This window comes from Tupaia chinensis, unplaced genomic scaffold, assembly GCF_000334495.1.
Source record: "Tupaia chinensis unplaced genomic scaffold, TupChi_1.0 Scaffold000606_1, whole genome shotgun sequence".
Taxonomy (NCBI): domain Eukaryota; kingdom Metazoa; phylum Chordata; class Mammalia; order Scandentia; family Tupaiidae; genus Tupaia; species Tupaia belangeri.
The window spans coordinates 2603619-2628659 of record NW_006160124.1 but is presented as its reverse complement, the minus strand read 5'-3'; the positions used below and the strand labels follow the sequence as shown (position 1 = coordinate 2628659).

At 34.2% G+C, this 25041-nt stretch overlaps 1 protein-coding gene across 1 annotated transcript in view; it reads right to left on the bottom strand.

Annotated features, from left to right (window-relative positions):
• Positions 1–25041, bottom strand: part of SEMA3D (semaphorin 3D) — a 228733-nt gene that overhangs the window by 79351 nt on the left and 124341 nt on the right. Inside the window, exons 4-6 of the mRNA XM_006158746.3 lie at positions 16050–16112; positions 6904–7023; positions 2370–2463 (exon numbers count right to left, since the gene is read on the bottom strand). Coding sequence (XP_006158808.2) covers positions 2370–2463; positions 6904–7023; positions 16050–16112 — 277 coding nt within the window. The remainder of the gene's footprint in view (positions 1–2369; positions 2464–6903; positions 7024–16049; positions 16113–25041) is intronic.

Below are 25041 nucleotides of genomic sequence, written 5' to 3'. Positions count from 1 at the left end.
TTTCACTTTCAAATTTTGAGAAGTTATTTTAATTAAAGAAAAAGTAACTCCATTACCTTTAGGAAGCTGGTACTAGGTACTCCAATATAAAAAAGCCCTAATTCTTCTGAACTTACAGTTTTGTGTGTGTTCGTTTTCCTTTAGATAAGGTCTTTTTCTTTTTCTTCTTCCCACAAATAATTCAAAGAAATATCACAACGAGGAGTTTCTCTTTGTAATGACACACACAAAATATTAAAAATTAAATGCCATAATGAGGAATGGATTGTGTAATTTGTATTTACTTAACCGACACAACCTTAATGACCACAACTTTTCTTTGCCTAACCCCTGCTGAAAGGGAGCTTTCAGCACTGAAGTCATTCTTTGTAATTATAACATGCTGCATTCCTTGTAGCTAATCATGTCTCTAATAGTTCTGATAAACTCGAATTCTTGAAAAGGGAAGATGTTGCCATTACTGCATACCAAACTTCTTTGTCCTGTTACTTAAGTGCATGTTCATGTTTTATCAGAGAGAAAGAGAGAAAGAAGGCAGAGGAGGGAGGGAGGAGAAAGGAAAGGATAATGGAGGAGGGGAAAAGGGAAGCAGAAAGAAGAGGGAGATGATGAGGAAGGTGAAGAGAAGGAGAGAGAGAGATGATACTAGAAAGAAGAGAGAAGGGGGGAATGGATAAGAAAAAGAAAGAAGAGGGGGAGGCGGTCCATGTTCCTTAGCCCTAGTCAGAGCACTAGGTGGGAGCCAGAAGGAAGGCAGGAAGAGGACAGTCCCTGAAGTAGAATATGCTGCCTCTTTGAGAGCTAAGCCTCTTCCATCTCAAGAGACTTTTCTAGTCAACTGTAATACACTTAATAGAATGAAGTAAAAAATGGTCAATCTCTACATACCATTTAGATTTTAGATGCTTAAATATGAGGACAAAGACACTGCTTTATGACTGAAATTCAGTCTTCCTCCAAAACATATTGTTAAAATATTGCCTTATACTAGAAGTGATGATGTGATTAAGAAATCTGATTATACCCATGAAAATAAACCTTTCACTGAACTATTTGGGGCAATTCAACCTAAAAAATGACAATAGCTAACTGCTAAAATAAAAACAAAACAAAACGAAACACAAAAGAGAGAAATCCACCTTTGTGAAGTAGATGTCGATAAGGTACTATCGTGGTCTTATGGTACTTTCCTAAAATATATCAGGTAAATACCCATATTTTACCGTAGAATTTTTTTTTTAATTAGAAGTACTAAACAATGATTATAACAAAGACATTATGTAAAACCAAGGTAAAAATAAAGGAAGCAAATCATCACTTCAAAACATGAAACTACACATATTTCAGTGTCTTATCAGGAAAATGTATTGTGTTTCAACATAAAAATTGGATCTAAATATTCAGGTTTTTAAGTTTTATATATTTAAATTATTTAAAGATTCCTAAGAGAGGTCACCAATGGCTAACAACGTGCTGGTTTTATTAAGGGTGTGTCAATCTCACTTGACAGATCAGGATCCCAAATCATCTATCTCATTTTCTTATACTAACAACTGCACATTCGTCATATAATTTTAAAAACACACACAAACACACTCACTTTCACTTCAAAGGAGGATAGCTAGCTCTTACTGAGTGAAAATTAAAATGTCCTGGTGCTTCACTCTTATCATCTGTTCAAACATTTGATAGACAAGTTAAATAAAAAGACTGAAGTCATGAACCAAACCAAGACAAAAGCAGTTCTTATTATGGTTGAAATTCAGAGGTCTTGCCGACATTCCTCAGAACAGACTTCAGCTCACAAGGCCCTGCATTCTTTTAACAGGACAGTCACCTCATAAGGAAATTTAAGATACAGACAAAGCAAGGTAAAATTCAATGTGTTAGGAAAAATCTCACAGTATTTCCGTTAATATAATCCAGTTATAGTGATATTGGAAGAAAAGGTATTATATCATTTTATTATAGCCTATAGTTTATAGACTATAGTTTACCCATTTGGTTTATTAATTTGTTAAACTTAACACCCATACTAAGTCAAATGAGAGTGTAGCCCAGTGAAATTAAAACCAGTAGATCTAGGAGTAAAATTATAAAACAAGTAGTAGGTATATGTCATTTGCATTAGAAGAATAAATCCTGAAGTTCATTCAAAAGTAACTATAGACTTTAAGAAGTGCTATATCCTCAGTTTTTTGATAAAGATACTAGGTACTGAAAGATTTGGCACTAAAATACTGGAACCAAGTAACTGGTGAAAGAGTAATCCAAAATTATGTTCAGTTCAACCAGAAAATGTGTTTTGGTGTAAACATACCTTTTCAGAAAATCATTTAAAAATAAGAAGTGTCTGTCATTGCTCTTACCTGTCATTACTGAAGCAAATGGCTGCTGAGGATCAAAAGGACATTTCAGTCTGCCAGACTCCAAGTTATGCGTGTCTAGTTTGAATGAAATTTCCTGGGATGGGAAACATATTAATACAAGTAAGATTTTTTTAAAATAATGCCATCAGCTAGAAAATAGGAGATATGAAATACATTTCCACTCATTAATTTAGTAACAAGTAATTAAGCACATAGCATGTGCATCATGCTGTGTTAATTAACTTTTAGAAAATGTTATATTTGGCAAGATACCTGTGTTTTAGTTTCCTTTTACCCAAAGTAGTCATAATAATATTGAGTTACTTTTTCAATTAGAAGTAGTAATAGACTCATCAATTAATTTAGTCAATTAAAATCACCACCAAGCACACACACGTCTTAAGTTGAATGACTAATATGTCAAGCCTAAGAAAATCAACTTCTCCTCTTAAGAAATAAATTTTCTATAATAATTATGATTTCAGGATAATGATTTTGATCTCTAATAGTAACTCTGTAACTATACCAAATTACTTATGCCTTCTTGTGTTTTTTAATTTTAGCGAATAAACGTACTCTAAGGCAGACAGTTCATTTTCTGAGCTGTTGATACATGTGGGGAAAAAAATCCTGTTGTAGTATTTTCACTATTATAAAAACACCGTACTCATTAAAGCTACAGTTATTTTGGCTGAAGCATCTATTTTTATAATAGCGGTCACAGACAGAATGACATTGGCAGACTTAATATTCAGGGAAAAAAATAACATCTTAAATTGAACTTTCCAAGAAAAACATGAATGTATAATGAATATGGCCCCTTGAGCTTGAATGTTTCATAATAATGACAGCACTACCATCCAGCAAAGGCCAATGACTCACACTATAGGCACTGGAGAAAGTCAGCATTTTGGGCACATGGTGTCTTGCTGGAGTATCTACAAAGTTATATCAGAGCACACATGTAATATGAAAGGGCCATTCAGTGCTACTTAAATAGAAAGCAAGCAATGAAGCAGAAGGGATGGAGGAAATTGGATTATTCGTTGTATTATGTTGTCATTTCAGATATTTTTCTTTTCTTTTGAACAAGACCAATAGTAACTACTGCCTCATTAAAAAGTAGTTCAAGCAATTTAAAGAGCCTGATTGACAATTGTATCCCATAATTGTAAGAACCCTTTAATATGGCAATAATGGAACCTAAAAGTTAATAGCTATTAACCACAAGCCAGGAAATTTACACACATTGTCAGATTGAGTTCTCACCATAAGCCTAATGATGGAGTTACTTTAAATCATTCCACCTTCGCCTTTACAAGTGTGTTAAGGACTGAAGGGGCTGCATACCTTGTTCAGTGTCACTGAGCAGAGACTAGCCAGTTTGTGCTCTTAACAAATCTAGTCTCAGACTTTTAAACTCATGGATTTAAAAATGTGCTGAAATCCATTTATAGACCCACTGTGACCATGTTATATGATGAAGTCCAAGTGTATTTAGTTTGAACAGGTCAGCTTATGAAAAGTTGTGAAACCTAGCCTAGGGATTAAAAAAAAAAAAAAAAAAAAAAAAGGTCCAGTAAGAACTGGGAGCTGAAGACAAGGTCTCCTTTATAATCTCCAAGAAAGGAGATAGCAAAAAAAGTAAGTCTTCTCGAACCATTCAAGGACAATTACAGAGAAATGATAAAAAAAAAAAAAAAAAAGACACAGTTTGCTTCCCGTGATAAACTGACTACAGTACTGGTTTTTTGTTTTTTTGGGTTTTTTTTGAGAGGTTTTCGCTATAGGGCACGTGCACTTGCCAGACAGACAGAGAGAGACATAGAGACAGAAAGTGAGAAATCACCCCCGGGGGGGGATGGTCACGCCACAATCCCTTCTCCTCCATTCAGCTCTTGGGCATGCACGCACACGTGCCCGGCGTGAGTTTTAAGCCACCGGGTCTGGGACGCGAACCACGGTCAACTACGTGGGAGTCCAGCGACATAGCCATTACGCTAACTGCTGGTTCCCTACAGTACTGTTTTGATACTAGTATTTTATGATATTATGAGGTTTTCCCCGTGGAATTCCTTAAGCTTAACTAGGCAAAAAGTACCTGAGCTGCACACTCTAAAAGATTGTCACATAAGAGATATGTAAAGAAGACAAATAGTAAGAAAATATTTAATCATCACAACTATTGTCACTATCATTCCCATTTCAAGATGAGATTGGCAACAGCAGAGGAGAGATCACAGAGGAAAGAATCTACTTCCAACCAAGCTATTAAACAGCCATCTGGCATTTGCAGTATTGCGGCATGGACGTACATAAAATTTTATATAAAGTATATCTACACACTTGAAATTCATGCATCTACTTTTCTGTGTTCTTGTTACCTAGCAACTGGTGAGTACTGAGTGGAAGGAAGTGTGATGTCAAAGCCTATACAGTCAACATCTCACTTTATCTGCAGAATAACTCTGATAGTTACTGCTATCGTCATCATAATTTTACTGAGTAACAGAAGCTTAGAACGTTCCTGCAGTGTGCATAAGGCCAAGGCATTGATAAAAACAGAAGCAAGATTTCAAACTCTGGCTGCAAGTTATTGATATCTGTCCCTACTTCTCTCCTGAATTCCAAATCACATTACCTACCTTGCAAGACCTACTGAACATGTCTCAAAAGCAGAATGTACACAGCTGTCTCACCATTTTTCCCACCATCTTTTACTACTCTCACCTCAATAAATAGCATCACTTTCCAACTCACTGCCAAGTCAGAAAGCTGACAGTCATCTTAGCCTCCTCCTCTCTTTCCATTGCTGCAGCCACTTTAAGCACTATTCACAGCAGTGTGCCTAGTCCACCCCGTTTATATTTTGCTGTTCCCTGTTCCCAGGCAGCGTAGGAGCAACCTCATTTATTTGAAAATGGAAGGACCTTCTAAATTCCCTCTAGAAATACAATGATTTCTTGGAACTAATGATTCATAAAAAGAGTTAACAATCATCAAGCAAGGTTGCCTTATAATCACTGTACCCCTGACCAGTTGAAAACTCATAAGTCTCAATATTCCCATTCACTCATAATTCTTTTACTCACAGAACTTGTAAATTTGACTGCCCTGGGGCTTCTTGACAGTCCCAAGCTAAGCAATTAGTTCCATCTAAATTCCCTTTCAGCACTTGTGACTTTCAAGGAGCTACAGAATACTATTTGCTTCCCTCAGCAGGTTGTGAGTTTGGCCTTTAGCCTTAGGCCTCAAAACACACCCAAGCTGTGGGCCATCTTGCATAATTACACCCTATGCTACAAGCTACTGTTATATATTACTCTTCATCAAAGCAAGTTAGGAGACCATTACACCAGCGACAAAGAATGATGGATTCAAGTTGCCAAGTCTCCTAGTGGTTCCGAGATTTAACCATCAGGGTCACTGTATTTTCAAACAGTTGAGTCTGGACTGGTTAGACAAGTTGGTTAGAGAGGAAAATATACCCAGCCACAGTTGTGGGTTTGATCTCTGCATGAATCAGTTAAGTCAAAGTAAAGAAACCTTTTCCATAAGCCCAGACTTCACTTTCAAACACACAGCCATTTATACTGCAAATACATGTGGTTACTCACAAGAGTATTTACATAAACATGAGGATGACAGAGCAGACAAAGAAACAATTTAGAGCACACACTATTCTAAAGCTCAGTTGGGCATGTTTGCTCCAGTGACAGGCTTATGGGGGTCAATTCATTGCTAGGCCTCTGTGATCTCTCCTCTGCTGTGATCTTAGGCATCTCATTTTTTTCTGTTGAGATTCAATTTTCGCTAACCTATAAATTGGGAATTATGATGGCACTAATTTCATTAAGTTTCTGCAAGTCTAAAGAAATAATTTATGTAAAATGCATGGTATAGTCTATGACAGAGAGAGCACACTAAAGTATTGGTCATTAATTAAATCACTGAAATATGCATGTTTTTCATTTATTAAATACTCATTGATATCTGGACCACTTACATTGCTCCTAATTAATACATCATTTATTTCCATGATGTCAATTTGGCCCAGAAGAAATAAGGACTCCAGTGTGTCAATGACTATTTATACCAATTTAAGAAAATCATTACATGTCTCTTTACTTAGTGTTCACCATTATAAACAAACATACAGATCAACTACTGGCTGACAAGAATGAAATTATCTATAAGATGCAATTCTGTTGCAAGATCGTGTGGGAAATGGTTTTTTACCAATAATGAAAATGCAAGAGAAGAAAAATACATACATGGAACCCATAGAAAACAAGCACTTTCAACATTTTACACAATTAATTTTGATGATCTCACTAAAAATAACTTTTACTAGAAAAAATTTGTATTAGGTAAAGTGAATAATGAAAATGACAGTCCATAAAATGGCTAGAAATACAAGTTGTTCTGAAGTTCATAAACTAGGTTTATACTCAAATCTGCCTGTTTTATGTTACAGGCACTGAGTAACAAGGTTTCACAGTAAAGTATGCTTTTCACGCTATTTCATTATTACCTCCTTGTAGAGTCCAAGATCAATATATCCACATATTGGATGAAATGCTCCAGTTCCACACACATAAATGTGAGTTTTGTTATAGGGTTGAAGTACTCGGATGAAATTTGCACATTCTGTCTATTTGGAATAAAAATTAAAACCATTAGGACACAATTCAGGTGTTTGAAACATTATCATTCATACCACTTGTTTTCCAAGTAGATTAATCATAAAAAATAAGAGTGAATTTTTTAAAAAAAATAGGCAAGAAAAATGGAAACTATGGCTTAAAGAAGTGACTTTTAAGCTTAATAGGCAAGAAAAATGGAAACTATGGCTTATATGAAGTGGCTTTTAAGCATTTTGAAGGTACAAAGCTTTTGAACTATCAGTAGGAATGCAAGTCTAGAACGGTATGCAATGAAGACTAGAGAATAGACATGAACAGATCCGAATGAGACATTCGTGCTTTCTTTCAAGGACATAGAAAACAAAGGCTGTCATGCTCTAGTTTTACCATGTAATCTATTCACATAGCTCCTACTGTTTGCAACGTCATCTGTCCCAGTTACACTAAACAAAACACTGAATCCAACAGTGTATCCCTATGCGTGAATTCCATCCTTCCTAACCAGAACGCCCTACCTCTATTTCCATTAACTTTTAACTAGCACAGAGCCTTCAAGAACCAGATTATGTACTGCTGATTCTGAGTCTCTTCTGCTTTCCCCATGGAAATTGTTTCACACCGAGTCAAATTGTTACAGAGATGTTTATGCTTTTTCTTGCTTTGCATATATTTATGCCTAATAATATTTCTTTACATGCTCATTATCTTTAGAGATGAATTATTTTTCTATTCCCTGTTTATTTTTTCAGAGTATCCCGTTACTTTATATTATGTTTAATTTACCTTTGGTAATGATTCACTACCTTTACATAATTGAGGGAAATAGATTCTTAACCATAACTTCATGATTTCTGGCCCCAAGACCCCTAAGAAAACTCTAAGCTGCAGCACACTTTTTTATTCTTGATTGACACCATGCAGGAGACAGGCAAGTGTTTACTAAGGAGGTTGGAAACCTATGAAATCACTGGGTCCAATTTCTCCCTGCCTGAGTGGCCATGGGAGTCTCACCAGTCAGGCATTGAAATCATAGTTACTGTTGTTGTTCATTGTTGAGAGAAATATATTAAAATAATTAAAAAAAATAAAAAACAAATGATGACCTAATTAGTGAGGGGGGTTCTTAGAATTAAAAAAAATATTTTTAAAGGAAGAAACATGATGTAACTCATAGTATTGTTATTATTATGCACATGAAATAAATATTTAATGATTATTTATTCCTCACTGATTTCTACTTACACACAATATCAATATCCTAGTGGCTGATTTTTTTTTTTTTTACAGTGAATAGCTATATGTGAAAGCTGTGCTCCAGAATTCCTAATTCCTAGTTCTTTCACCCAACTAGCTGGTAATATTACATCTCAAGGATTTGTAGATCCCAGTTAACAAAATCTGAATATTCTGTCATAAAATAATGCAACATTGAACTTATTGACTTAACTTTTCTGTTTTTTTTATTTTTTAATAAATAAAATATTTATTTAAGACTGTATGATATGCCAGTATTGGCCTCTCAGGTAGCCACACATGTTTTCTTTCCATGTAGGAAGACTCAGCCCTCTTTGACAGCAGCACAGTCCTGAGTATATTAAGTTACATAGGTTGTGTACTACCAAAGTATGCCATAGAGTTGCTTAGGTTGTATGCTGCAAAGGAGCAACATATCTAGTGAGATGCAAATCCCACTGTAAACATATATTTTATCTTGAATATTTTCATGTTTAGTATATGTTTACATATGTGTACTATATGAAGGCACTTTTTAAAAGTTTTTTTATTCATGATAAAGAGTGAGCACGCAAGAGAGAGAAGCACTCTTCACAGAGTTTCATTCCCTTTTCCCAACACTCCAGCTCATCAGGTTCTTGGTCACGTGGGAACTCAGAATGTTTTAGGTCAACCAGGCCAGGGATCTGAACCTAAGGTCAGTCAGGTAGTTGCCAGTACCACTTTTCAGCATGCTACTGACTGAATCACTGAGGTTGGGACTAAAAACTCTTAAGAAAGAAAAATTTTATATTAATTAAGATAGCTTTCTGATAGATCATCTATCAGTAGTTTAATGAAACCATATTATGTCAGTTTTCCACCTTTTCATTTGTGTCTTTTTATCTTCTATTTGTACAATGCCATCATTCTTTAATGTCCTGTTAGGAAATCTCAAATGAAAGCCTATTTCAGAGAGTAAATATGCCACCCTAATATTATATTAAGAAAAAAACAGATGGAGACAACTAGTGCCAGAAAAGCTAAGGCAAAAAAACATAAAAGTGTGCTCAGTAGGTCAGTGTTAATGACCCAGCCTTCATTTTGCCCACTCATACTCACTGAAGAGAATTGTATTTCTTGGTCTTTCCTCCATGAGGAAACTCATGTAAAGATGAGATCCACACAAGGAATAGAACACAGGGAGGGCAAGAGCAACTCATAGCCAGAGTGAGTGAGGACTGACTCACTGCCAGTTATTTCATCATTGTTTGAAAAAGCCCAGTTTTACCGAACAGTCACGAAATTTAAATTGAAATTTTGCAATATTCCACAAAGAAACTGTAAGAAATAAAACAATTTCCTTTCCATATTATAAATTATAGAGGCAGAATGATTAGAGATATGTGAGACACAGTGTTGTTTAAAGTACATAAGGTCCCAGGTGAAGTTTTATACACTTCTGGGGAGGGATTATAGTAATGACTCTATTTTAAAACTCACACCCCAAACATTTCACATCCTTGAGGAGTACTTTACTAAAATGTAGCTAGCCCTGGAAAGTAAACTGTTATTGTAGTTCCCTAATTCAGTGAGACATTACCTAGGGTTAATTTATAAAATTCCGCCCTTTTCTCTGATTGGGCTGATGTGGAAAGGACAAGTCTGGGTGAGTCAAGAATATTTGACAGCTTGCAAAAAACTCAGCTCTATTTCAAATTTCCCATAGAGAACTGATGGAAGGCACTTTTCTGAACTGCCTAGAGGCAATGGAAAGGCACCTGAGAGAAAGAAACTCCTGAATAGAGTTCATAAAAGATAAGATCTCTTACATTAAATTTTCCCTGAGGGAGACAGTTTGACCAAGCATGTCTTCCTGCAAAAAGTTTATATGAATTCTAATTTTTAACTTATTTTTTCATTTTCAGTCTATGTGGTTTTCTTCTTATGCGAAACATTTCAGACTTTTACAAAATTTATAGAGTTTATAGAAACATGATTAATAATTAACTTGATTTAATTCACTCAGCAACTTGCATGGCTATTAATTGGTAGTGTAATTCTGTGAGGCATGAAGAACAATAACTATGAGAAGCATCTCTTTCGACTTTCCCTGAAAGCTGGCTAATGTGTCAACTATTGTCCACAATGGCAATCATTGCATGTGACCAAACAATCAGCAAGTAATATATTCAACTTCAGGAAAGTATTGAGTTTCTCCTTTCTGCTTTTATCCCTTTTCACCCACCCCAATCTTGTCCCATTTGAAGACAATAAAAAAAATGGAGAGATAAAGGTAGAGGGATGGAAAAGGAGCCAACCAAACACATGCATAATTTTTTTCCAATAATATTAGATGTTTCAATATTTTATCTTGTCTACATTTATATGTGCATAAATAATTAATAAATAAAAATGATAAAGCTGAATTGGTATTTGGAGAAGACAAATTTCTCCCTAGATACCTGGAAAGATATTAGCAAACCACAAAAATGTATAGTTCTCAAGATTTACATTTGGACTAATTCAATCCAATACAGCTTTATATGTAATTATGATAACTATCCTATAATTGCTAGCTTAAATGTATTCAAATTAAGTATATCAAGACATCCATAACTTTGGAACCTGACCTGTTTTTAGTTTTTAGTGTATTTTTCAGAAAACAGTGCTCATTGAGCATTTTTTGAGTACCCACCAGATGCCTGTCACTGAGCTAAATTAAATGTTGCCTCGGAGTTCTCAGGGAGAATCCAGTGTGCAGAGTTATCTATTTAAGTTTCAGAATGCTTAAAATATTTAAATAAATTTTCCACACTTTGAAATAAACTTATATAAATTCAAATATTACATTGCTCAGTTAAAGAAATGGAAGATTTAACAATGGAGATATCTACAAAGCAATAATCAGTTGTGCTAAAGGGCAAAGGCAAACATATAAATGTGAAAAGGCTGAGAGCTATGTCTCTTTAAAAATTTAAGTCTATACTATATATAAAGTAACCAATAAGGAGTATTTTTCTATGGGTAGAATACAAAGTAATAAATGTATATATGAATACATATATGTTTTCATGTTTACATATATAGATTTTATCAATCTATAAATAATTTGTAAGGAAAAGATAAGTATTAACTATAAAAAATAAATAAACTGTATGGATATGCCATTAAAAATTCCTTATTTTACAACTTTTATATTCGGAGTAAGAAAATAATTTCCAGCTCAAAAAGCAAAAATAATTCTTTTTCTAAGAGTAGTTTTTGCTATAGGGCACATATGCTCACAAAAAAAACAGAGACAGACAGAGACAGAAAGCGAGATATCGCCCACTAGGGGGGATTGGGCATGCCACAATCCCTTCTCCTCTTGGGATCTTGGGCACACAAGCACATATGCCTGGTGTGAGTTTAAGCCATCCAGTACAGGACTCAAACCACAGTCGACTATGTGGGAGTCCAGCGACATAACCGTTACACCATCTGCTGGTCCCACAAAAATAATTTTTCTTTTTGTTGGAAAAGAAAAAATATGTTATTGTATTTACTAAGGTGCATTTGTATTAACCATTATCTATGGTATATCCGTATTAGCAAACATATAGAGGATATTTCCTCTCATGATCATGAATTGCTTGTTAGAGCACATGAAAGATACATTTTTTTTAGAGGGCAATTTAGCAATACATGATGGAAAACTTTATGTCCAGGTGTAGCCATGGTGGCACACAAATAGCACCACTTCTTGGGAAGCTGGAAGACACGTGTGAGGTCTGGTTCTATGTCTGGGCTAAATGAACACATAGACTGTAGTGTGCTTGCCTGTAATTCCCATTAATTGGAAGACTGCGGCAGGAGGGTAGTGACACTTGCAAGACCCTATTAAAAATGCCGGTGCCTCTCTCTTCTCCCTCCTGTCGTTGTTTTTCTTATATAGGAAAAAAAAATGTATGCTCTTAACTAGTAAATGTCTCCTCAAATAATCAAAGATGTTCTCAATACTAGTACATAAGGTTTTTCATGTGTAAGATCATCTGTAATAGTAAAAACTGGTATGTACCCGGCTTCTAACAACAGGAGATTGATGAAATAATGTATCAAGGAATGTAATAATGCTATTAAAAGTAGTGCTATAAAAAGGAATTTAATAACATGGGAAAATGCTCATGGGAGTCTGTGGAGTGGAAAAAAATGTGTTAAAGGAATATGTATACAATGATTTTATTCTGAAAAATAATAAATAGATAAGGTAAAGAATAAACATCAGATTGACACCAGCTACCTCTGGGTAGTGTTCATGGGAGAGGAGGTTATTTATTTATTAACCAATGACCTCTCTTTCTTGTATATAATTTGCAAACTTTCTCTGTACACACTGTTTTATTTTAAAACTTTCTTTAATGGTATGTATATATATATTATGCATAATCATATATATATATATATATATATGCATAATCATTCAACTTTAGAGCTGTATGATCTTTTAATTCCATGTCTGACTCTACTGACTGGATGAGCATCCATCCCCACAGCTAAGGTGGTAAATCAAGCTCAGGGTGCCCTCCCTCTGCTTGCTTTTGCCAGGGCTGAGCTGTTTAACCCATGCTTTACAGTCAGGATTAATGACATTTCTTTAGTGACTTTATTTGCAATAACATTCTACACAGAAACAAAGTACTACCAAGTATTTTACCATCACCTCTTCCCTTCTTTGGATTAAACTATGGAATGTGTTAAGGATGTAGGATAGTTGCCTTTTGTTTCCTCACCTTCCTCTGCCTCCTCGCCTCAATTAGGCAACTTTCATTATGGTAAATAATTCACTATTTTGTAGTTATATAGTACTTTTGTGTAAAGGGACAGTCTTTCTAAACACTTGTTAATCCTAAACACACTCTTGGGAAGTAGGTAAAAATTACTAGAGAGGAGAGTGGGTAATGCCAAAGGTAATAAAAGATGTCAATAAAACCACAGACTTGTCTCAGTTTTCTGTTGGCCAAACTCCATGCAACGCTGTTCAAAATGAGGATCTAACTTATGGTGCTATTGAAGAAAGAAATGATTTCAAAGATATGATTTTTAGATCTTTATGTAAATTTTATAGTTATGTAAGAGCATAGACTATGGGACTTCTGAATTCAGTTCCTGGCCTCACTATTTATCATACATGATATTGGCAAGTCATTTGATTTTTCTGGCTTTAATTTTCTCATCTTGAAAATAGAGACTAATGATAAACTCTAACATACACAGTTACTGTAAGTGTTAAATCAAATTATAGATGTGAAGGCATGAAAGCAATTCCATGACCATGGCAATTGCTATGAATGTGTTAACTATTATTGGTAACTCCAAAATAGGACATTATTTTCAAGAGACAAATTTTTAAAAAATGAAAAAACAAAGACTTGTATTATCCCTACAGAATTCAACATCAGACATTAATAAAATATAGAAAAGCTCCCCAAATGTCTAATCTTGTTACATGTGCTTTAAGGTTAGAGATGACCACTAGCTCACAAATAGAATGAATTGGAAGAATATGTTCTATATACAAAGGCCTACATGCTCAAGGACACACCCCCAGAAAAGTTTATTACCCTTTGCTTTAACTTAATTAGAAGGACAATTAAGTTACTATGTAACTGGAATTAGTGAACATACTGAAGTGAGAACACTGTCACAATTTAAACCTTCGCTGATCCTTTGACCTTGAATTTTTACCGCTCCTCTACTTGTTGGGAAAACTGACATTAGTTTATTGGGATAAATGGAGAACTTCCTTTACCTACTTGTCTCTTTATACACTCAATACTTGTGAAACACACAATATAAAAAATTTTCAAATTGCTTAGGGCAGGTTTCTACTGTTCATTCAACAAAATGATTTTGAAAAGTCATAACCAAAACATTTTTTAACTCATGAATTTATTGAAGTATTGATGTTTTTGCAGACCTGGACACCTGCTCAGTGCTAAGGTATCAAACAGGATGAAGACAGTAGAGCCACAGAAAGAAGAAAAATATATTTTATAATGACTTCATCTCTTTTATTTCTAATAAAATAAATGTAAAATCTGTTTCCCATGGTATTGAACACTAACACTCCTTGATATAATTCTACTTACATAAGTACTCCTAAAAGGATCATGTTTAATACTAACCGAATGCAAAATCAGGTATAATCACAAGTTTTTTAAAAATTTTGTTGTGATGATTTTGCTTTGCAGTACTGCTATGACTATGTATAAGTAATTGTTTGAGTAATATCTGTACATTCCACTAGAATGAAAGACCCACAAGGAGAGAAGATACTGTATGTTTGCTGTGTATATTTATGCACATGTTTAGGTGCTCTAAAATTATTTGTTAAATTAATGTATGGGCAAAGGACTAAATTAACCTGTTGTCTCAGAGTTCTATCTTCCAAGAACCTCTCAATCCATTGGACATGATGTGTCATATTGTTTATCTTGTATCACATTGATAGGGAATTATTTTGATGTAACTATACTTTCATATAACCACATTATTTATTATCATTAAATAGAAAGCCATTGTTGAGGTTAATACCTGTGTTTTACAGTGGCTAGAGATAATATTAGAGGATGTTGCAAAGAAGATTCAAGATGTACATGTGCCTGTCCAAGGTTGAGTTACATTCAGGATGGGATTTACTTTGTCAAAAAGAGCAATTCCCCTCATCATCACATGCAGGAAGTCAGGGTAGGATGCAGAGCATCTGACTGGAATCAGAGCACTGGGATGAGAAGAATGACAAGGAGAACCTCAGCACTCTTCACTCACTACTAGGAAAAAACACCAGGTAACACGGGGCGAGCATGCAGGACCATTTGACGATGATGTGAAAGCAATCCATACAGAAACGGACGAAAGATGAATCATTTAGTCATGCCTGACTAAGGGCATTTTCTCATCCTGTAGGTAACTTACACTAGAAATTTTTATTAGGACCCCTTATTTTTCTTTTATGAATCATTTCATATAATTGTTATTAAATAAAGGATTTCTAGTTCTTGTGCCAAAATGCTGTCATTCATTTGCAACCAATTTTTTCTTGTAATTGTTATAATATCACCAAATGGAAGAATTCTTCTAGATGTTTAAAGTCTAAAATTCACTAAAATAAAATGAAATACAATTATTTGTGCTGCTAAAATAGTCAATGGTTTGATGTACTCTAAGAAGTAAATTTACATAAATGAAAAATATACATTCCTAGAAATATATTTTCTGATGGTTTATTTTAAATTATTTTAATGTGGCTCTTATCTTTTCATGATGTAAAAAATATTCTCAAAATCAATACTTTAGAAAGTATAGTATTACAGGACCAGCAGATGGCATAATGATTACAGTGCTGGACTCTAATGTAGTCGACAGTGGTTCAAGTCTTGGACAAGGTGGCTTAAACTCATGCTGGGCACATGTGTGCCCTAGTTCTCTAGAGAAGAATGGAAAAGAAGGGACTGTGGCATGGCCATTCCCCCTGGTGGCTGATTTTTCACTTTCTGTCTCTCTGTCTCTCTCTCTCTCTCTGTCTGGCGAGCACACACGCCCTAAAGCAAAAAGTCTCTTTAAAAAAAAGTGTAGTATTGCTACACTTATGAATTTTTGTGAATAATATTGCTTTGGTAAGGTAGAAATATGTTATACCGTGGTAATATTTGCAGAGAGCATGTTACTTTAGTCTTAAACGTAACATGAAAATGCCATTAATACAGTAAAAGCCAATATAAATATTTACTGTCATATCAATACTCATTAACAAAGATAATTCTTAAAGTTTCATACTTACATTGGCATCTTTCCCAGCTAGTTTACATAATTCCACCCGTTCCTTTGCAGCAGGCCAATAAATCTGCAAAACATTTCAAGGTATATTAGGATCAGAATATCTAAAGCACTCTAAATCCTACAATTCTGACTAAGAAGTGAATGTGTGGCATTGAAGAATGGATATTAAGTATGTGGTTAGAGTTAATGCGAAAATCTGAGGATTCAAATATTTTCTAAAGCCACACTGACAAATTTGTAAGAGAAAACTATCTAGGACCATCTATTTTTATCTGTTAGTTTTTTTTATTGTTTCTCTTTTAATGTATGCAGTAATTGATTAATTTTAATAATAGATTACTTAAGTTCACAGCAATATGTTCTTATAGAACTTTGGGTTAGCATTTGCCTATATAAAAACCTGCATTTACCCAATTTTTCCGTACGCTCAGAGGCGGTGGTACATTATAACCATGTGTGATGAAGTATTGGAAACAGTTGTCACATACAAGCTTCCGTTATCACCCCAAGCCAAGGACCAGAATGCATTCGTTCATAATATTTAACATGCATAAAACTGAGTCACATCTGTCACTTAGTTAAATATTTTATATGCATTATCTTATTTAAATTTAACCATGACTCTATGAGATGACTGTACTTATTCTTGCCATTTTCGGGTCCAGAAATTTAGTCATACAGCTATTAAATAATATACAAAGTACTATGGAACTGGCATATCATACAATCACCATTACTCAAAGTCTATCTGTGTCCTAAATGAGGGATCTCAACCACTACCTAACAAATCTCACTGGGCAAATGGTGAAGGCTCCAAACACCAAACTCCTTGATTGATAGCGTTAAGCTATCCTTAATAGTTTTGTACTTATCAGAAAGATTTTTTTTAAACAAATTTTCAGAATTCCATCAGGATGCTTTTGCAAAAAAGGTTCAGTTATGTCATTCCATTCCTTTACAGAAAGAAATGCTTTCTGTAAGGCTATAAACAAGAAGAAACCAGAAAAGCAAGTTTTGAGTTGTTTATAATGTATGTCAGGAGTTCCTGACAGACTTTTATTATGATTCTCACCACTGTTAGTAGAAAATGTTTTAATGGCTGAGGAAAAAAGAAAATATCCTGAGGGAATACACTGAAAGGGACTTGTTAAGCCTGGAATTAACAAAGGATTTAGAAGTCACTGAAGTTTACAGGATTTTATCTTCCTAGGAAAATTGTAGGGTTTTGTGTCTCTGAAATAAAGAAGAATGGAGAGTAGCACTGAAAATTCTCAAAACAGACAAAAAAATGAAATTATTGAGATTTTTAAAATGAAGAAATTTTGTTCATTTAAAGAACATTTTAACATCTCATAAATTACAATCCGAAATGCATCTCTAGGCAGGTTGTTGAACTAGCAGCAGTCTTGAGTTATAAGCTACACTTGATGTGGATAACGTTCTAAAAATGTTGTCTATTCAGAACTGGTATAAGTCATTTTAGTACTCCTTTTTCTTAATCATTTTAAATAGTAGCCAATAGTCAATAAACTATAGCAATCAAAAGCAATATGAATGGAAACTAGCAAAATTCTTTAGTAGATAAATAAAAGAGCATCTCTTAAAATTACAAACAGCGTAGTCCTTTTGAATAAAGTTTAAAACAATGAAAATACAACAGACACATTGCAGGTACAAATACAGATGGGTTTAGAAAAATGGTAACCCAAGAAAGGAGGAAAAAAAGGATGAGGTGCCGGTAAGAAATAGGCTATTCACCAGATCCTAGCTTTTGTTCTGGATGGTATGTTTTCAGGTGTCTAATACATAATTAAAAACAAGTAATGTAAGTTAGCAATTAGATACATCAAAATGAGCCATGTGTGGACCAAATGGTCATAGTCATTCATGAACCCAGAATAAGGAAATCAAAAATAAATGAATAATAAAACAAAAACACTCCATCTGGCAGGAAATTTAAAAGTTCCTTCAATTTTTTTGTTTGCTTCTTTGATTGTTTTTAACCACTGTTAGCAAAAATGCTGAATTTTTTTGTCTCCTTTAAAAATGTCACCTTCAATTTCTTAATTCTTTGCTTCATATTTGAGGGTATGAGTTCAAAGTATCCTCTCAGTTTTCTTTTTTTTTTTTTTTTTTTTGAGAGGTTTTCACTATAAGGCGCGTGCGCTCGCCAGACAGACAAAGACATAGAGACAGAAAGCGAGAAATCACCCCCCCAGGGGGGATGGTCACGCCGCAATCCCTTCTCCTTCATTCTCCTCTCGGGATCTTGGGCACGCATGTACACACGCCCGGCGTGAGTTTTAAGCCACCGGGTCCGGGACGTGAACCGTGGTCGACTACGTGGGAGTCCAGCGACATAGCCATTATGCTAACTGCTGGTTCCCATCCTCTCAGTTTTCTTATTGCAGATTTTATTATTACTTTTTTATTTTGGTAAGATACATGTAACAAAACTAAACTTATTTAACTCTTTCAAGTGTATGATTCAGTAATGTTAAGCATATTCATATTGTTGTAAAATTAATCTTCAGAACTTTTTCCTCTTGTAAAACTGAAATGCTATCTTTGCTAATTCATGAATATTATGGTGATTTTATAAAGGACTATCTTCTATTCTGGACTGAAAATAGTAGAGAAAATACAAATTCATGATCTCGTCATATTCATTTTATTTGATTTATAGTCTAAATTAATATATCTTTGAGTTATTTCAGTATATCACATCCCGTTCTCTCCATTTTAGGTGATGTTATGATTTAATCACATTACAGGTATAAATTTAGGACAACTACTTAGAGATTTGTTCAAAGATACACATAGTACTACAGAAAAATGAAGAAAACTGAAAAACTTTCATACTAAGTAAATGAGTCTTAAAGTAGTTTTAGATCATCACAGGCCTCCATTCTTTACCTAAAATCAATGTATTGGTGGTAGAATTAATTAAGTAAATGATGAGATACATTATGTCTCCAAAATTGAGTTTGGATATATTCATTGGTGCTTCCCAAAGAAGAAAGTTATATAAAACAAGAAAAAATGTGGAAGCAATATTTATATAATTTAAAAATCTAAATGAAGATTGCAAAATTAGCATCAAGTATGCTTCACTAATCATTTGTTCATTAGATACACAATCTACAGCACTTTCTGAGTTTTGGGAACGTGTGGGATTGAGGTGCTGAGATCTAGGTCAGGAAGATAGCTCATGAAACAGAAAGTTACTACACTTTCGTGGGAAATACAGAGTGGGAAGCGAGCACAGCAGATGAAACCACTGTGTCTGAAGAACTCTAGGGAGCATGTAATGCTCAGCAAAGTCTTTACCAGTGCCTTCTTTGGAACCATTGTTTTAAATTACTGCTTTTAATACTTTCAAGTCTAATGAAATAATCTAGTTTAGTTTAATGGTTTCAACTCTAATTTAAGCTTAGGAACTTGCCACTAAACTAACTACTGTACATTTTTTTTTTTTTTGAAAGATTTTTGCTATAGGGCAAGTGTGCTTGCTGGAGAGACAGAGAAAGAGAAACAGAAAGTGAGAAATCACCCTGCATGGGGGATGACCATACCATAATCCGTTCTCCTCTATTTTTCTCTCAGGATTTTGGGAACACATGTACACATAGTTGGTGTGAGTTTCAAGCCACTAGGTTGGGGACTCAAGCAGCAGTCTACCATGTGGGAGTCCAGCACCCAATCACATCTGCTGGCCCCACACATATTTTTAACTTTTAACTTTACAAAGAAATATAAATATTTAAAAGGTATCTTGATGATCATTATGGTTCAATTGTACATTTTCTGTTATTGATAATAAATCATACAATTGCAAATTGAGTTGTCGCATCCTAGTTAATGAAGCAATAAAACTAATTATAACAAATTAACAATTCAGTCAGTTGGTTTTTGAATTATCAGGTTAATATCATACAGATGTACAAGCACTAGAAATTGGCAGAACTCTAGAATCCAGTTTTTATAAATCTTCTCATCTCTGTTTATGTGACAGGCTTTTCCTCTCAAATGCTCTCTCTCTTTTCATCATTTATTTTAATCTCACAAATAGAAATTATTCTTGGATCACCTGTATTATGACACAGGGATTCTGAGAAAGTATCACAAACAAAATTTTACTTCTTAAAGTAGCATTCACGTTTTCAAATAAGGATTTATTGAGATTATATATTGGTTTACTTTGACACAATGCTGTCAATAATTGAGAAATCACTAACAGAATTACTTTAAGTAACAACAATATATGAGATATCTGATTGTCTTCCAGAATCAAACTCTTACTTAGAAGAAGAAAAATATCATTGTAGTTGTGCCAATATTTAAAGATGTCATTTTAATTATGATTTTGGTGGGATTTTCTTCTATTTGACACCTAGTCATTAGAATAAAGTTTTCTTTTTGTCTAATATTCCTAGGATTCTTAACTGCTAACAAATTTAAAGAAACAAAATTTTTCTTAATTTAATCTAAAAACAAAACAAAGCATAACACAAAAATTCAGGGAACTGGCAAAAACAAATTCATGTAACAAATTTTTTTCTCAATAAGCTTTTAAAATGACATAATGTACAACACACACACACACATATATATACATACATACAAGATATGTAATGGCATTCCACTACTTCTTTATTTTTCAAGTCTAATTGTATGTGTGTTTGCATAAGCTTGGGTGTATGTGTGTTAGTGAACGTGTGTGTAGGTAGATGTGGACAAGAGAAACAGTAAAGGAGAGAGAAATAGAGGTAGAGAAAGACACACAGATATATGGAGAGATGGTAATTTTACTTCTGATTTGCTATAAAATAATGGGATTGGGGCCAGCAGGTAGTATGGTGGTTAAAGCACTGGACTCTCAAATAACAAACCATGGTTTGAGTCCTGGACCCCAAAGCTTGAAATTCATGTCAGGTGTGAGCATACATACTCAAAATACAGAGAGGAAAATAGAGGGAAAGGGATTGCAGAGTGGCCGTCCCCCCAAGAGGTGATTTCTTACTTTCTCACTCTTTGTCTCTCCAGTGAGCGTCTGCACCCGATTGCAATGATTACTCTAAAATAATAGTAATAATCTCAAGTTTCAGTGATTATTTATACAAAAGTCCAAAAGATACTTGAGATCTTTAGATTATTACAGTAGCCCAGTTAGTATACTTTGACATTGCCTCACTTTTAGACAGAAATTACATCATACATTTAAAATATAATGTGCATAATATTGATACAAGTTAGTCATCTTAATCATGAGCTAAGATGAATAGTTCAGGGGGGTGATTATTAATATTCTCACTGCTTTCTGAATTTATCATCAATAAAGTGTCATGTACGTTTTCTTGCTCTTCAGTGCTTTTATGCACACAGTATCTTGATTTGTTAAAAAATGCATTAAGCAGGACCAGCAGTTGGCATAATGGTTACATTACTGAATTCCCACGTAATCAACAACAGTTTGAGTTCCTGACCCAGTGACTTGAAACTCACACGGGGTGTGTGTTTGTATGTGTGTATGTGTGTGTGTATGCATACCCAAAATCCCAAGAGGGAAATGGGAGAAGGGATTGCTCTGTGGCCATTGCCCGGAGAGTTTATTTCTCCCATTCTGTCTCTCTCTGTCTCTCTGGCAAGCACACACACTCTGTAGCAAAAATATCTCAAAAGAAAAAAAAAAGCATTAAACAGCATAAAACAAAGCATATACTTCTAAAAGCTGATACTGTTGTACTTCTTTAAAAAGTCATCCACAGATAGTTTTCTTTTGTTTATTTAGGAGTCAAACCAGAAGTGGAGGTGCCACTTGTATTATTGTCATATTTCAATTATCCTGAAATGGTCTCATGGAACACCCATTCTTAACTAACCTTGCATGATGTACCAGATACAGATTCTAAAGCTACCATTTTATGGGTAGTGCTCTTTGTGACCATGAATTTTACATCAACAATTGCAAATAGGTAGAAAATGTATTGCCATGCTTTTCAGTGAATGGAGGAAAAATACTAGAAATTAAATGGTGATCTTTCTGGGGACCCAAATGAGCCCAGGAATTCCTCTAAGTTCTAAAGAGTAACTACTAATTGAACTACCACTAAACAATCGACATTCACAAATTGGTCTTTATTTGAGTGCTAATTCCTTTTTTTTTATTAAAGAATTATTTATTTAGTTTATTTAGTACTAGTAGTAGTAGTAGTAGAATTTTGATTTGCTATAGGGCAAGTGTGCTCATGAGAGAGAGAGAGAGAAAGAACAAGAGGGAGAGAAAAGGTTAGAAAGTAAGAGAGCAAACTGCTGGGCCAGCAGGTGGTGTGATGATTGGGGTGCTGGAATTCCCACGTGGCTGACCACGATTCGAGTACTGGACCTGGCGGCTTGCTTTCTGTCTCTCACTCTCAAAAAAAAAAAAAAAAAAAAAAAAAAAAAAAAAAATAAAAAAAAAAAAACTTATGTGAAAAAAAAAAAAACAACAACATTAAAAAAAAAGAAAGGAAGCAAACTGCCAGGCTCACAACTCAAATGGTGGTTGGCCACATGGGAGTTCAGCACTTTAATCACCATATAGCACCTGTTGGCCCACTGAGTGCTAATTCTTACAAAACAAATTGATAACAGGAAACTATGGGGAACAGAAGCAAATAAACTTATAAAATATCTTCAACTGGAAGTAATCTTTTAAAATTGATTGTGGCAAGATAAATATATCTGATATATCAGTCCTCATATTCTGTAATTTACGATCTTACTATGCTAGTGTGTTTATGTTGGCTTTATAATAATTCATATTTGATCATATCCAAAGGATTTTTTTTTCTTCTTAAGAGAGATTTTTTGTTACCAGGCATGGGTGTTCACCAGTGAGACAGAGAGAAAGAGAGACAGAAAGTGAGAATTCACCCTTCCCTCAGGGGTGATGGCCATGCCACAATCCCTTCTCCTCCATTCTCCCCTTGTATTTTGAGCATACATCCACATGCGTTCAGAGTGAGTTTAAGCTGCCAGGTCTGAGACTCAAACCACAGTTCACAATGTAGGGGAGTCTAGCGTCTTAACCACAGTGCCACCTGCTGGTACCAATAATTTTCATTTTTTTGAATATATTTCTATTTTCATTTCTCGAATAAATAAAAAGTGCCTTCAATTCCTCCATACATATATCATATTCCATAAAGTTATACTTTAAACACATTTTAAAAGATATTTAATCATTTACTTGTGAAAATGTAATGGAAAAGGCCTGAGTTTATAGATACAAACTGTGACCTGCTAATCTTATGTTGAATTTGTTTATATCTATCCAAAATCCCAAACAACATTTTTTGCTTGTCTATTTTCTGAAGCACTTTTACTTTGCTTTATCAAAAAAGGAGAAATTCACAAGGAAGATACTATGATATTCCTATCAATTATTGTTTCATTAAAAATTTATGTAATTCATTAACAGCTATGATTTAGTAAAGTGAAAATGTCAACCAGTTTTTTTTTTTTTTAATTATATAATGTTAGGCAGGTTACAGAAACATTCAAATAATGATAAGGTCTTACAACAACATCAGAAAGAAATTCTAATTATATCTGTTCTTGTTTCGTCTTTGGAGAAGCAATTTAATTGACTCAAGTTAGCAAGTGCAAGGTCAGTCAAATGCCCTTTGGCCTAATTCAGAGATGCCAAAACCACAACAGGGACCCACAACAGGAAGTTGCAATGTGTTCATAAAATTTAATTAAAGACACAAATTCAGGACCCTAGAAATATTGGTCATCTCTGTCAAAGAACAGGAAATAAGTATTTGAATGGTTGTAGACAAGTCGAGAAAAATGTTACTCTAAATGCCACATGGTACAAAGATTTAAACAACTAAGGGAATAATGACAAGTCTGAGCTCCAGAGACAGGGAGAGGTAAAAATATCCGAACTTGAAGAGAAGGTGTTGAAATAAATATAAAGACAGACGAGACTGGCCACTTTCAGGGTGGTATGGCCATAGACAGTTAAAAAGTCTGATTCTATACTATCAAAGAGTAAACTTTACTTTTTTGTTTTGTTTTGGCTTTTTTTTATAGCTCTGTTTTAAAATTTTTTTAATCATCACTTTCATTATGTAAATACAGATAGTCACTGTGACCTGATATTATTTGGTCAACTGCTGTAAACCTTTGATATTTGACAGACTTCTCAAGTCAAATTTCAGTTTCAATTTAAGTTTTTTGACCTTGGATCAATTCTTGGAAATTCTTTTTTTATAAAATTATTTTACTTTAACTTTATTTAAGTATTTATTTTAATTTGATCAGAGAGGGACAAAGTGAGTTGGAGGGATAACTGAGAAAGCAAACTGCCAGGTCCAGGACTCAAATCACAGTCAGCTATGTGAGTCTAGCACCCTTAACTACTATGCCACCTGTCAGCCCCAATTCTTGGAAATTATTGAAAGGGCCCTTGGATATCTAAGAACAATGATTAGACTTTTGACATGTCAAAATAATATGAGAAACATTGTGAAATATGAAATGATATTTAGCTCCCTGTGTACAGAAATTTGTGTCAATAGGTATTCCAAAACACCACTGAATGAGGTTCTTAAAAATCTGTTATGTATCAGTATGTTTTTAGTAACACTGTAGTGCTAAATAGTTCTAATGTTATTTGTCACAGAAATGATCATATTTGCAGTTTTGCATTATAGTAAACTCAACAGATCTTGAGAGAAAGAGAAAGGAAGAAAGAAAGAAAGAAAGAAAGAAAGAAAGAAAGAAAGAAAGAAAGAAAGAAAAAGAAAGAAGAAAGAAGAAAGAAAGGAAAGAGAAAGAAAGAAAGGGAATAAATATAAGGACAGGCACACCAAAGATAAAACTTGCATAATTGGAACTGCCTTAGGTGACAACTCCTTCAGATGGGAAGTTTAAATTTTCTATATTTTAAAAAGGATTTATATATAAGGGCAGGGCTATATAAGTTTTTCAAGATCATGTCC